The sequence below is a fragment of the Netta rufina genome (genome assembly GCF_964035555.1).
Source record: "Netta rufina genome assembly, chromosome: 3".
Classification (NCBI taxonomy): Eukaryota; Metazoa; Chordata; class Aves; order Anseriformes; family Anatidae; genus Netta; species Netta rufina.
Window position 1 is genome coordinate 120,918,519 of NC_140125.1, and position 13,773 is coordinate 120,932,291.

The 13,773-nt window shown below is 48.7% G+C and overlaps 1 protein-coding gene across 1 annotated transcript in view; it reads right to left on the reverse strand.

Annotated features, from left to right (window-relative positions):
- The window catches only part of RAB10 (RAB10, member RAS oncogene family), a 37,731-nt gene that overhangs the window by 3,386 nt on the left and 20,572 nt on the right, over positions 1-13,773 (reverse strand). Inside the window, exons 3-5 of the mRNA XM_084284937.1 lie at positions 5,904-6,042; positions 2,612-2,701; positions 2,012-2,113 (exon numbers count right to left, since the gene is read on the reverse strand). Of these exons, the coding sequence (XP_084141063.1) occupies positions 2,012-2,113; positions 2,612-2,701; positions 5,904-6,042 (331 nt within the window). The remainder of the gene's footprint in view (positions 1-2,011; positions 2,114-2,611; positions 2,702-5,903; positions 6,043-13,773) is intronic.

The window sequence follows — 13,773 nt, forward strand, 5'->3', positions numbered from 1 at the left end:
CTTAAAAATGACAGAGCAATTTTATTTATGGGTAAAGAAAAAAAAAAATGCAAAGCAAAAGCATCTGCCTTCCAGTTAGTCAGGACACCAGATTCCAAGGCAGCGCACAAAACATCTCATCTGCACCATGGGATGTAAACTCGGTCTGACCAAAACAAAACTTGAAGTCCCCTGGTTTTGATCAGACGCTAGCGTCTACTTTCAGCTGTTTAGAAACTAATCTAAACATCCATGAGAATACGAATACAGCGCTTCAGTCCCTGCATTCCTTCTCTTATTCTCTACTCCGCAGCCTTGCAACCAACTGCAAGCCATCGCCCACCCTGCCCCTTCTTCAGACAAATGCCCCGAGTGAAAATGTAAAGGTCAGGAGGTGCAGCAGGACCCATTAAGGCTAGGAACCCTCCTGTTCACCAGAGGCCAACGATTTTCAGTCGCTTCCTCACATACAGCTTGTCAAAAACTGATGAAGAAACAACTCCAAACTCCGGCTGTGCCCAGGGCACGTTGAGCAGAGCCGTATTCAGAAGGGCTGAGGAAAGATTCAGCAGTGACCTTGCACTGAATTTCCAACCAATTAACCCAGACAATGTTACTGATAGCATTCACGTGGGGGAAGATGATCCCGTCCCTACTGCTAACCTGGAGCACAGCAAAAATATGTAAACATTTCGGAACAAAGCACACGTGCTGGAGTTGGCCAACCCACGCCTCTCGAGCTCGCAGAGTTTCAGTGCCAGAGACGTGAGCTGATGGCACGCAGGGACACGCCAGCACGGGGTTTAATCAAGTCCTTGGTAGAGGAGAACACAAACTAACTGAAAATCAGCCCTGGAGCCACCTGCACGTCTGCTCAGCTCGATTCAGCAACAAAACAGTGGCAGCTGTTGGAAGGCGATGCTTTTCCCACTTTTGACAGACACCAGGGATCCAAGGACAGCGATATCTCGTAGCTCTGGGCACACAAAGCTTTGGGTACATGACTCAGCAATGACAGCCCCCTTCACGGTGTATTTCAGGAGAGAGAAGCAGCCACCAGGAAGCCCTGGTGATCCACGTTCTTCTCTCAGCTGCAATTTAACCTGCCCGTCAAGGCTTCCAATGAAACACAGAGGCTTGGAGGGGCAATCACTGAGACGAGGTAGAAGCGATGGGTCTAGGCATTCAGTGGCCTGGCAGAAACTTCAGACTTTTTAGACAACTCTGGGTACTGACAGAAATGGCTAAAGGCAAAACTGGCAAAAAAAAAGGCAAATGCTAATATGGCAGGGCAGGAGAGGGGAAAAGACAGGATTCCTTTATTTGAGGGAAAAGGCCCTCACAGGAGTCAACAACTATACTGAGAACTGCATTCTGAAATAAAGCCCATGTTTAAAGCAGGAAGTTTTGAAGTACGGCCACCAGAAGAGCCTACTGAGGTTCTGATGGATTCTCTGTTGCTGTGACTTGTCAAATCTTTTGGCTCTAGTTTTACAGAGGGACAACGCTGGCTATTTAGAAGAGAAATCTGAGGACACCGTGTGGCCCACCCCACACAGACTGGAAAGACAGAACAGAAAAGCAACACCAGGGCTCATCCCTGAGTTCCAGTGACTTCAGTCTCCTCAGGATTAAAATAACTCCAAGCATCAGAGAGGAAGTGATGAACATTCATGTTCCTTCTCCACAAAGCAGCAAAGAATGAGGGTGGCAGGGAAAGGACAATTCTCCTCCAAATTAATTCAAATGTTTTAACTGCAAGCACGCGTGTGATACCACCGAGTTTAAGGACCAAGCAACCAGGAGTTCCTTGGTGCTTTGATGTATGCTACTCCCCCTAGATAGCACCAGTACAATAATGACACATCAAACAAGCTTCAGAAGCTTTAGATGTACAATAGTCTTCCTTCAGGGACTTGTTTGTCTTAGCATACCAAAGTAAAAAGCCACAACAATTCAGGTGAACATCAAAAGAAACAGACGTTGACATTTTAGGATTTTTTTTTCCCAAACAAATCCTGTGATCACCTACCTTTCGAAGAATGTCTTCTGCTAATGTGAGGAATGCCTTCTCAATGTTTATATTTGCTTTTGCACTAGTTTCGAAAAACCTAATACCATGCTCCCTAGCAATCTAAACCAAAAAAAGAAAAAAGAAGGTTAGAGTTATTGTGGTGTTATTCAACTGATGCTGCTGTAACTTTGGGATTAGTAACATTTAAGAGCATGTAATACTTTCAGTGTGGCAGGCATCAGAAGTACTAGCTAAGCAAAATGTCACAAAAGATTCAGAATTTAAACCAGAAACAGCAGTCAAAGTGTATTAAGTTACACGCTGATGCCTGAACACGAGGACAGATACCGCTCAAATCAGTCACACGACAAGCAGCTTAACAAAGGTTGCTTGCAGGATTTTAGCTCTCCAAAAAAGAAGGAATTGCAGCTGAACTCACTCCGTTCAGGGCAGTTGTTCACAACGCAACTTCCAGGAAACATTCCTTACGCTCACAAGGCAGCAAACCCTTGTTTGTTCCCTGGCATGCCCCGCGTGGCACTTAAACCACCCGACAATGGCAGGAAGTCTTGGCACTGATTTGCTTACTTGGATAAATAAGTTTTCGTCCACACCTACCTGTTCACCTTTTGCTTTAGGAACAACTCTTTTATCTTCCATGTCACACTTGTTTCCTAACAGCATCCTCTCCACATCTTCATTGGCATGCTACAACGAGATAACAGACAGGATTACACATCTCCCCCAGCACGCAGCAAGCAGCTGCTCTACTTTTGGATCTCCACACTGCTCAAAGTCCAGGCTCACTTACACGCCTAGCTGACCAGCTCTTTCCTGAGTCCTAACAAAGACTGGCAGAAATCATTCTTCAGACCCTACCCTGAAAATAAAGAGCTCGTGTATCCAGGAAGTGGAATTAGACAACGGCACGGAGACAGGACTGCCACCATCCCAACGTCAGTTATTCTTCCCCTTCCTTTTTATTTGTGTAGTCTAAGTGTGAAGTCTTCCTTTCTGAAAAGGATTAAGTGCTGTTTTGCGACACAGATTCTCCCAGCTCCCAGCATTCGCCGAGCAAACCCTGGTTGGGCTGCATTCAGTGACATGGGAAACGAAGCAGCTTCCTGCCTGGCGCTTAGAAGCCTGAGGTTTTTCGTGCTCTAGACACACACACTTACAGAAACAATGCTACAGAGGCCAAAACATTGGAGGACAAAATGAATCCCAAAACTACAGCTGCCAACAATCACGCTCCACGCACTGCAGTGGCTCCAGCTGACACTATTACTCTTTTGGGATTTAAGGGATTGTCTGCATAGTTTTGCTCCAGACAGGTAAGTCACAGCAGTGTTTTCAACCACCACAAAGCTAAACAACAGAAAAGTTGTTTCTAAGTTACAAAAAAAAAAAAAAAAAACCACTTTTTTGTTGTTTGTTTGTTTTTGAGGAGTTCCTGGGTTAAATAACAAAGGCAAATTGAAGCTCTCCAGCATCGTGCTATCATCGGAGCACGACTGCACGTCAGCTTTGTGCTTTAGCTCTACCTGCTAAGTGTTTCACCCAGAAGCTGGCAAACTCTTGTAGAGAAAGGGCACTGACTCTACACTGAGTGCACATAAACTTGTACATCACAACGGGAAAACTGAAGTGAGCACTGGGATAACACTCGAGATCCAACAAAAAGCAGGACCCCATACACAGGGAATGAGCCTCCTAAGGCAAAACCAATACCAAGGGGTTTCTCCAGGAGTGCTGTATGAACGGGAACACCTCAATTAACGCCAATATCCACCATAACGAGGCACGAACACGCCAGGGATACCCATCAGACCAGCAGAGGAGCTCCAGCACGAAGCGTCACTTAAGTGGATAACTGAGGTACTTTGCAGCCTGACATGAGAAGCTTCTTGGAAAGTCTAATCTGAAGTTACTTTCACTCCAGCAGCCTTAATGCCATTTTACAGCAGAATTACTAACACAACGACACAGGCAAGAGCCTCATGCATCCAGCACTCCTGCTCACAGTAATGACCCATTTCATGTTCCTCAGGAGAATCGCCCCCAGTTTTTTCCCTCCAGGTCATAAGGAGTAAGAACAACCAGATGGCAAAGACACCGTGCAGATTAAGACACCAGAAATGTTGATTTTTCGTGCCCCGAGAACTGCTCACACAGCGGCAGACCTCTCAAATACAGCCAGCCCCCGTGCATAAAACTGAGCGCTTGAACACCTCAATGAACTCCCGCTGGCCTGCAGCAGAAGTGCTCAGCGTGGTGCACCTCTGCAGAGCTGGCAGCCTTTAAATACTTAATATTCAGCAAGGATGAAGGTGTGACAGTTACACGTCTCTAGCTTTCCCAATTATTTCAGAATCAGGGCTTACGTATCCTGTAGAAGCGCCTCTCTGTGCTGAACTGCAACTCCGAACGGCAGCTTTCTGATCCAAACTTCTCATTATTGAGAGAATATCTTTGACAGCATTAGGTCCTTGTCAGACAGAAGCACTTGACTGCTTCCTTTGCTGCTGTCACCAGCAGTAATCCTGCACACGAGGGGACAGCACCCGGCAGTTTCAGGGAGCAGCCTGAGTGCTGGAGCTGAACCTCGGGGTTCGGACACACCTGAAGTCAGCCACAGGGCTTGTGCTACCCGGCTCTGAGAGCACAGTGGCACAAATGACAGCCTTACTCAGCAGCCTGGACACTGACTTTTTATTAAACAAAGCAACAAGTCTAAAGGCCTTGGCTTCCAGCTCACATTCTGCTCCTTGCTGAGTCTCTTCCTGCCCTACCCCACTCCTTCCCTTCTTCTTGCTTCCACGCCCACCTCAATCTTTGCCTTTCCGTATCCGTGTAATTTCCCATGTCTCTGCTAGGAAAACTACAGCCCCAACGTAACATTTTTGCCCTAAGAGCCTTTCACCAGCCTCAGTGCTTCAAGCAGCAGTGCCTGACAGCACCCACCTGCCGACACTCAGTTGTGCGGGGCCATCTTTGTGCTTTCTAAAAAGTAACAAAGCTGGAAGCCCCAATTTTTATTCCATTAGAAGACACCATAGCAGAAGTAAAACCCAACAGTCGTGCTGCTCTCTAACATTTTGGCATTCCCTGAGAGCAAACTCTTAGGGGTCCAGGCACTGAACGCTTCCACACCAGTTTTTTTCTCGTTCACTTGACCTCTCTTGAAATTTTACCAACTTTGCGTGGTGAAACAAGATAAAACCACTTTGCCTTGTTCGGTACTCCCCTAAAAAACAAACAACTGGCTACACACGTTTGAGTAATTTGCTGGAATTCAACAAGAGCAGTTTGCAATACTACCTGTAACAGCAATGACAAACCTGCAAAGGCATCAGGACATCGGTTTTGGTGGAGACAACAGAGTGGAGGTGATCAGATTTAATCATTTTGGAGGACTACACAGCCACACGAATAAAATGAGTCTGTATCAGAGGTGGCAAACCATTCCACAGCTGCTCTCCAGCTCATGGCTTAGCGCAGCTCCTTCGCACACCACCTTGTGGTGGCAGCTCCTCGTGGAAACAGCCCTGCCCAGCTGCCAAAAGCTGTGGTCCCTACCTCCAAGTGTTCTCCAGCACAGGCACAAAGTTTGTTCGTGCATGGATTTAACACATCTGGACACTGCCAGCCCCCCGGGTAGTGCTGCAACCCTCCCTGCTGCTGCGGGGAGAGCTGAGGGGGGGAAGGCAGGAGATGGCCAGGTTCAGGACAGCCTGAAATGTTATTCAGTTGATGGGCCAGGTTCAGGACAGCACCCAAACCCCACGTTAAGTGGTGCACCACACCTCGTGCCAGTACAGAAGCATAAGGTACGCTCTGGGGGACTCACGAGATGCTCTGCAGGTCACCACAAACAGCTCGGGGCCGGGATCATACAGATGCCACTCACCTCGTCTATGTTTCTGAGCCACTTGCTGATGTTTTCAAAGCTCTTGGCGTTGGTGATGTCGTACACCAGCATGATTCCCATGGCACCTCTGTAGTAGGAGGTGGTGATGGTGTGAAATCGCTCCTGCCCTGCTGTGTCCCTGCAAAGAGAGCGCGTGTCAGAGGCAAGATCTACAGAAGCACTTTTTCAGAAAAAAAATATGACAGAGGAAAGACATTGGACTGCTTAACGGGGCTTACATAGCTTTGCTTTCTGCCTTCTTTCTCAGCTGTCAAACAGCAAAGCAGTACGTCACAGCAGCCTGGTATCTTACCCCAATAAATAAACCCGGTATCAAACCACGGTAGGAATTTGTTCATTTTAAACTTTGTATTTTTACTGACAACTCCAAACTTTTGTCCAAAAGAGGCTTTTTTTTCCAAGTCTCTCGTCTCAGGGCAGCATCCCAAAGACTTCTGAGCCCCAGTGGTGTGCAGCGACTGGGAGCAAGAAACGTTCCCACAGCACCTCGCTGGGACCGTGAGCGACAGCAGCAGTGCCCCAACAACACCGGGTCCCAAGCACTCGCTCCTTTTACTGAATTCTTCCAAAATAAACAAAAATATAGCTCAGTCCTCCAGTTTGTGCGAGGTTCCCACCAGCTGGCTGGTGGAGCTGGGAGCAGCACTAACAGAACTGGCTTCTGGGGCGGTGCTCCTGGAGAAAATCCCCTCCTGTTTCAGCAGCTGCTGAGCAGCCACGAAGACAATCACACAACTTTTTTTTTCCAGAATCATAGAGTGGCTTGGGTGAAAAGGGACCCCAAAGCTCTCCCAGTGCCACCCCTGCCATGGGCACGACCCCTGCCCCCAGCCCAGGCTGCCCCCAGCCCCATCCAGCCTGGCCTTGGGCACCCCCAGCTCCTGGGGCAGCCTGCACCAGGCCTCACTGCCCTCAGAGGGAAGGATTTCCTCCTTTATTTAACGTAGATCTCCTCTCTTGTACTTCAAAGCCAGTTTCTGGAACTCAGAACTGAGAATGACTTTGTTTTCTGATCAGTTTTATGAAGTTTTAACTTGATCTTGCAGACTTTGATGTAACGATTCAGGACTATAAGTGATCGAGAAATAAATCTGAGATGTACTATAAGATTAAGTATCTGAGATGTACCATAACATTAAGTTGTCTGTTTCTGTACGGAAGATGCTGAAAATGGATGGTGAAAGCTCACTGAAGGCATCTACTTTCCCAGCTACGTGTGAAATCTTCAATGGGATGCACGAGATTTGGCTAAACAAACTTGCACACCATTAAAGCGCGAATTAGGACGTAACTGCACGTTCTGCAAGTGTCTTCCAGAGGACACCAACCTGGCAGATGACGTGTTTGCAGACATTTTGAGCAACACTATTCGTGATTGCCTTGGTGGGAGGTGGGTGCTACCAGCCCCAAGCCTGGTGAAGACCCAGGCGCTGGCTGTGGCTGCCCTCAGCTTGTTTGTTTAAGGACACGTCAGATTTCTCTGATTTCTCTCATTTCCACGTGTCAGCTGACGGACAGGGAGGCAACCAGAAGCCCCCACATCGCACAAAACCAGTGAAGAAAAGCTCCCGAGCTGCAGGGCCTGCCAAGTTCCTCCTGAGTCTCATCGGCCCCGTTGGGCTCGGAGCCCCGGCCCCAGGTCCAGCAGTCCCTGAGATGGCTGCTGTGAGCTCCTGTCCCCTCCTGGCAGGTGACAGCAGCAGGACAAGGGCAAAGAGCAGAGCAGAAGGCCGAGGGGCAGGCCCTGCGCCGAGCAGCTTTGCTCAGGAGCATTTCACAGCCCCACAGGAGCCCCGGTGCTGCAGAACCTCGGGGGTCCCACACAGAGATACCTGGTGCTTCACGGCTGGCTGTAGCGGTGCTGAATCCCTCTCAGTTCCTTTCTGTCCCATTTTGAAGTTCCTCCTGATGCCATCCTGAGGCCACTCCAAGCTCTCCAGACTTTATTTGCTGGCCAAAGGTCTAAACCACCCAGCCTCACCTACTCCCCTGAACTACCCCAATTTACCTACACGTAACCGGGGTGCAGAAGCCAGGCCAGCACCACACAGGAAGAGTTTCTAGGAGACTTCAGCGTGCCTGGTCCTGCACCTCACTGCATTTCCTTGTCATTAAGCAGGTTTTTCTAACATCTGGGTCACTGGTCACACACACTGAACTTCAGAGCTTTGCTTCTGTCTCTCCCGAACTTCACGGGGCTTTTTCCCCATGACATTTCTCCAACCGGTCAGGAGCAACACGAGTTGTAAGCCAGCCCTCTCTCCTATTTACACTTTCATCTCGTCCTGCCTAGCTTTAAGACAATATCCATGCTCTCCTTCCCTCATCGAGCCCACTAAAGAAAACACTGCCTAGCACGGGACTCGGGACAGCCTCCTGCAAAACATCTCAAGAGAATTCTCGCTTACACGCAGTTTATTTTCTCTCCTCGCCTTCCCCCAGTCCAGTCCTCTGCAGCTTGCTTTTACCAGGCAGGGCAGCCTCAGCAGAGCCGTACCCAAACTACCAGGATTTATGGCATCTGCAGTTTCTCCCCGGCTGACGAGGCCGGTAGGCACCCCACGAAGAACGCCGATTGATTTTTACACAGCTTGGCTTTGGCAGTGCTCGGCTGTTACTCACTGCTTGTCAAGTCCCACACACCTACAACTCACTCACTTCGCTACCTCCTACAGGATTTTTTCTGGCAATTGAAGCTAAGCTAATGGGTGAAAAGCGAGCTGGGGAGGGAAAATGCAAAGAACCTGGCTTTTTTATTATTATCATTATTATATTTAAGTACTATCTTTGCCCTTTCCCCTCCTTAATGGATCTCTCCATTCATTATTCAAAGATAACTCTTAATGGATGTGAGATTAGAGACCTGACTGAGGCAAACAGAGGAAGTGAGTGATGGTTTTCAGACCCGTCTCGGCCTGATGAATCCACCCTGAGTAAATGGCACGAAGCAATCTGACCGCGCGCCTCGCTCGCTGCCCTGGTTTCCATTCTGTTGCTCATACCTCCAGGACGTAAGAACATGCTCCGAAACGCTGGGGGTGCATTAAATCCTGGGTGGAGGTAAAATATTTGTGGAAGCCAGCTAGCTCTCCGAGCTAAAACAAATGCAGACAAGGATTATGGAGACGGCCAAAGAAAATGAGGCCCTACTGCGCAAGAGGGGACGGAGAACCGGGGTTGTTGAGCTGCAAAAGGAAGACAAAGAGGCTGTCCTGGGGGAGCTGGGAGAGGAGAAGCATGAGGAAAGGGAAAAATCTATTGAAATTAGTCTCATGCCAACGTGAAAGTATGCAGAAACTGGATCGTATTGGAAGCCTAACCAACGGAGAAAGGAATTTCTGGGCCAGCTTTCCAGCTGACCTAGCAGAGACTAAGGGAGCCTTAAAATGCACTATGATTTGTTTACGCGGATGCAGCGACGAGAGATTGGATCTGATGATCTGTGAAGATCCCTCTCATCGGCACAGCTTGAAAGCCTGGTCTTCGACGTTCCGATTTCCCACAGGATAATCCTAAAAATTTTATTACTGTACAAAATACTGCAAGAAGAGAAGGGGGAAGCTATGCAGCAGAGTACTGCACCGAACAAACCGTACCGCTGCTATCAGCCTCAGCAACTGGGTCAAAGGCTTTCCTTCACGAGGGAACATCTGAAAGACACCCCCTTACTGGAAATTTTGGGGTTTCTGAAGTAGTATTCAGCCAGGAAAAAAATGTAGCTAATGAAGTATCAGGTTGTTTTACAGGGAGTCAGACAAATGCCAAAATACGCTCTTCCACCTTGAGCTCTGCACATGGTGAACGGCCTCAAAAGCTGTCAGCAGCCAGAGTTAACCTTTAGATGTTCCCCGGGTAATTGCAAGAATTAATGAGACTGATCGTGCACCAGCTAGTGGAGCCGTCTGCAGCTTCAGCCGGCCACCCCCGTCCCCGTTAGATGCAAATTCCTGTGTTTAATAGGGAATTTCCACATGGGGCTATTTCGGTTAGCCCTGCTGGTGCACATTTCCTTCACTTGAGAGGTGTTCCAAGCTGGGCGGTTATTTTTGCAACGAGCTCATTCCTGAACAAAACAAAACCCTGCAGAAACTTCCCTCGCCGTAAACGTGTTCCCAGTGAAGATGCACGGATGGAAAAAAAATATTTTATGCTCTAAACAATTAAGAACTGCACGTTAAGAAAATAAGGCTACTTCTAAAATAGGGAATGGGACAAAATCCTGTAGGAAAGCCCAGTGGTGGGCAAGTTTTAGGTCAAGACTGGAGGGGTCTGAGGAGCCTCTACCTAAATACTGTGTTGTCTTGAACCCCATCCCTCCAGCACCCCACGCCGTCAGCATCAGGGTGTTCGGTCGCTGCTTTTTGAGTTCACTCTCCCGATGTCACCATCCTGTAAATCCACACTTAGGATCAGCTCTTACAACGCACGGTTGTTTTCCCAGACTCTGGAGTCTGAAGAGAAAGACCAGAAAGTGGTTGTATTTTCTGCAAGCAGTTTTCTCAGAATATTCTTGAATAACTGGAAAGAGGGCTCCTGGGCAAAGTTCTTCTGCCACAGCAGAACAGGGTACATCGCGATCCGCTTATTTATCGAGTTCTGTTCTGAAATACCTGGTGGCTCTGGGTTTTTTTCCCTTCCATGTTCTCCTTTCTCTACCTCCTCCCTGCTATGCTGAACAGGCTCTTCTCCAAGTCTCTCGCTCCTGCTGGTGAATTTCCAGCAACTTTGATTTCCAGCGCCCTTGACCTTAAAGAGTCCTTCCTTCTCTTCAGTGTCTATCACTCAGTATTTTTGGATGACACCAGTATTTCCTTTCAGCCTTTGCTTCCTTCATTTCACCAGGATGAAAGACGCAGATCTTGCCTGTGTGTGTCCTTACAGGTGCCACCCCTGGCCAAGCCAGAGCTCTGCCAGCATCCAGTCCTCTGTAGATCAAGGAATTCCGGAGCCAGAGATCACATTTGTGCACGTAACAGTTGAAAACGAGCTGTTCCTTTGTGAATTCCCTTGTGAGCTCGTGCACATCTGCAGCTACCACAACACCTTGTGATGAGCTTACCTTCCCTTCTGATGGTTTGCCCGTGCCACCTTCCAGCCTTATGCTAGCAGTAAAACTTCTCTATTGGCAAAGGCGCTGAGTTAGCGCAGTCTCAACCTACCTCTTCCAGCATACCTAAAATTTTAAAATTGTGCTTTGGTCGCTCCTCTTACAGCCCAAAGAATCCCAATTTTTCCCAGTTCTTAAAACACCTGTAACACCCCCCTGTCATCCTACTTGCCTCTCTCTAAGGCACGCTGATCAAAACCATACCTTGCGTTACGCTGTGACGCCTCCTTCCCTGCCCACTGGGAACCACCTCACCCATTGGAGCAGGAAAACCACATTTAATTTTTCAATTGCTACGCCCTGCTAATAAGTGTAGTTAATTACAGCACACCTCAGCCTTGCACTTTCCATTTCAAAGCGATTCTACCTGCGTCCAGGAGAGCAGGACATTGCATTCTTAAAAGCTGAACTTTTTAGCTCTGCTGCTCTGTTCCTCAAAAGCATTTTTATCTCCTCTGCAACTTTTTCTTTTCCTTTTTCTTTTCCACCTTTCTCAGTCCCAAGAGCCCTGTCCCACCCTCCTTGCTCGCAGCCCAAGCTCTCCTCCAGGCCTTCCCAGAGGCTCCCAGCACACAGAGATATCCCTCCCCAGGCCCACCATCTCCTGCCTCCCCTTGTCCCAACCTCCCCCTTTCAACGCTGTTTTGCAACAAAGACATTTTCATTTGGAGCAACGTGGATACACTTTAATCCTAGCTTGATCCTTACCAAACAGCAGCCTCCCTTTTAATAGCAGCGAGCTATCACGTTACTTATCACCTCTGGCAAGGTTTAGCTCAGCTTGACCTTGCTATTCCTGCTTTCCTCCTGTATGCGTATTTTAGAGGTCAAGGCATGGCTGAGATACTGCCATGTCTGCTCGTTTTCCATCCCCGAGGCGATGAAGGCAGCCAGCCTGCCTCGTAGGAAAAGGCCCCGAGTTGTTTTAGAAAAATGCCATTTTTATCTGTGTGCTGTAAAACTAATTGCCCATTGGGACTGCACCTCTACCCCAAGGAGTACAAAAGCCAGCATTAGTCACCGGTACTCCGAAGTGGCAAGGGCTCTGAAGACACTGCAGGGCAGTAAAACACAACGGCCCCGCGCTGCAGGCAGGCAGAGAACAGCACAAGGAAGATTTAGTACATGGGTGATGAAGGATTACGGGCATCACTGAGAGACAGGTTGATAACGGTGATTCTGAACTGAGGAACAGCCTATTTCTGGTGTTTTCTGCATGGGAAAACGCAGTCCCCCAAACCTGGGAAGCAGCTGGCATATCCTAAGCCCTCTAAGGAACAAGATGCTGTCACCGTCGTCATTCTGCAAGCAGCTCAGCATCACCGTCCTGAGACAAACCTCGCACTAGGTGCCGGTCTGAACAAGCACCATGAGTAATAACCGTGATGAAAATAGGAGTAATAAATATAAAGAGCAGCCAAAGCTGCCTTTGCTACCCAAAATGTTTAAGAATAAAACAAGCAGTCAGCAAGCAGAGCTGGTGGCGCCTTGGAGAGCCATGGCCAGGCCAACGGCACCAAACGCAGCAGCTCCCTGCAGATGAGAAACAAGGGAAAGGGGGCAGCCACACAACGGGACAGCAGTTTGCAGGGAGGGGGAGAAGTCACAAATGACAGTGGTTGTTCCTCCTCTGAGGATGGGCACGCTGCATTAATCGTGCCTGATGCAGAAGCACATCTGCAACATAACCTGAAAGCCTCCAGGTGCTGAGCATCGTTTCTCTTGCCCCTAACTGAAGCCGACTGCTTTCCTTTTCATGGTCAGTTCCTGATCTTCTGATGAGCTTATCGAAGCACAGATCCCAGCAGAAGTTCCAGCTATGGCTCAAAGACAAGTTTTGTTTTGTTTTCATTCAGCTACATCCCTGTGCCCTTACTTCAGGCACAAAAGCACGGCCGTACTCTGGGCAGAAGAAAAGCTCCGGGTACAGCCTCAAGCTCACGTGGGCAACGTTTGCATCCCCCGCAAACTACGGCAGCGGGAGCGAGGTGTAGTTCTGCAAACGTTACAGCACTCCTACAAGCACAGGGCGAGTTTGAGGACAGGAAGCCGTGGTTAAATATAGATGCGCTGCACAAAAAAGCCTCCTCGCCAGAGCTTGCGGCTGCTCCAGCCAAATGAGCAGCGGGCAGAACTCAGAGAGGCAAGGCTGGGCTGCGGTGTCTCGGGCAGAGCCCAGATGCCCTGCTGCTGGTTGTTTATGTCGGTTTGGGATCGTTAAATGCATGCTACAGGAGTTTTATTTCCTGCTTTCCAAGCTTTATTTCCAACATGAGATTTTAAACCAGCAGGAGCGAGAAGCTTGCCTCTGGAGGCTCAGACGACACCCTCCCGTCTTTGCAACGTGGAAAGGTGGCAATTTCCTACAACTTGGCTCAACCAAAGCCCTCTTTTCCTTTCCCTAAGCCCCTGAAGCCCACAGTGCTCACAGCTGCATTACAGTTTTGCTTCTGTCTGTCCACACCTTCCACATCCCCAGCGTTCTGTATTTTCTGTTTCTCCGTTTCGTAACAACCCCGTCCAACGCTGAGTTTGAGGCTTCCTTTCAAGTCATTCCAACGTTTGGCTCTACCCACAGCAAAGCCGTGGAATTCGCAGCACCTAGGCTGCTGTGGGAAAAAGGAAGGCACGGTAATTGTTAGAAGCTGGGCTTTGATCTGGGCTGGAGATCTGAATGCAGCCTAATGAGCTGCTATCAGACCGAGATGCCCAGCGAGTCGATCGATGCAGCTCTATTACACC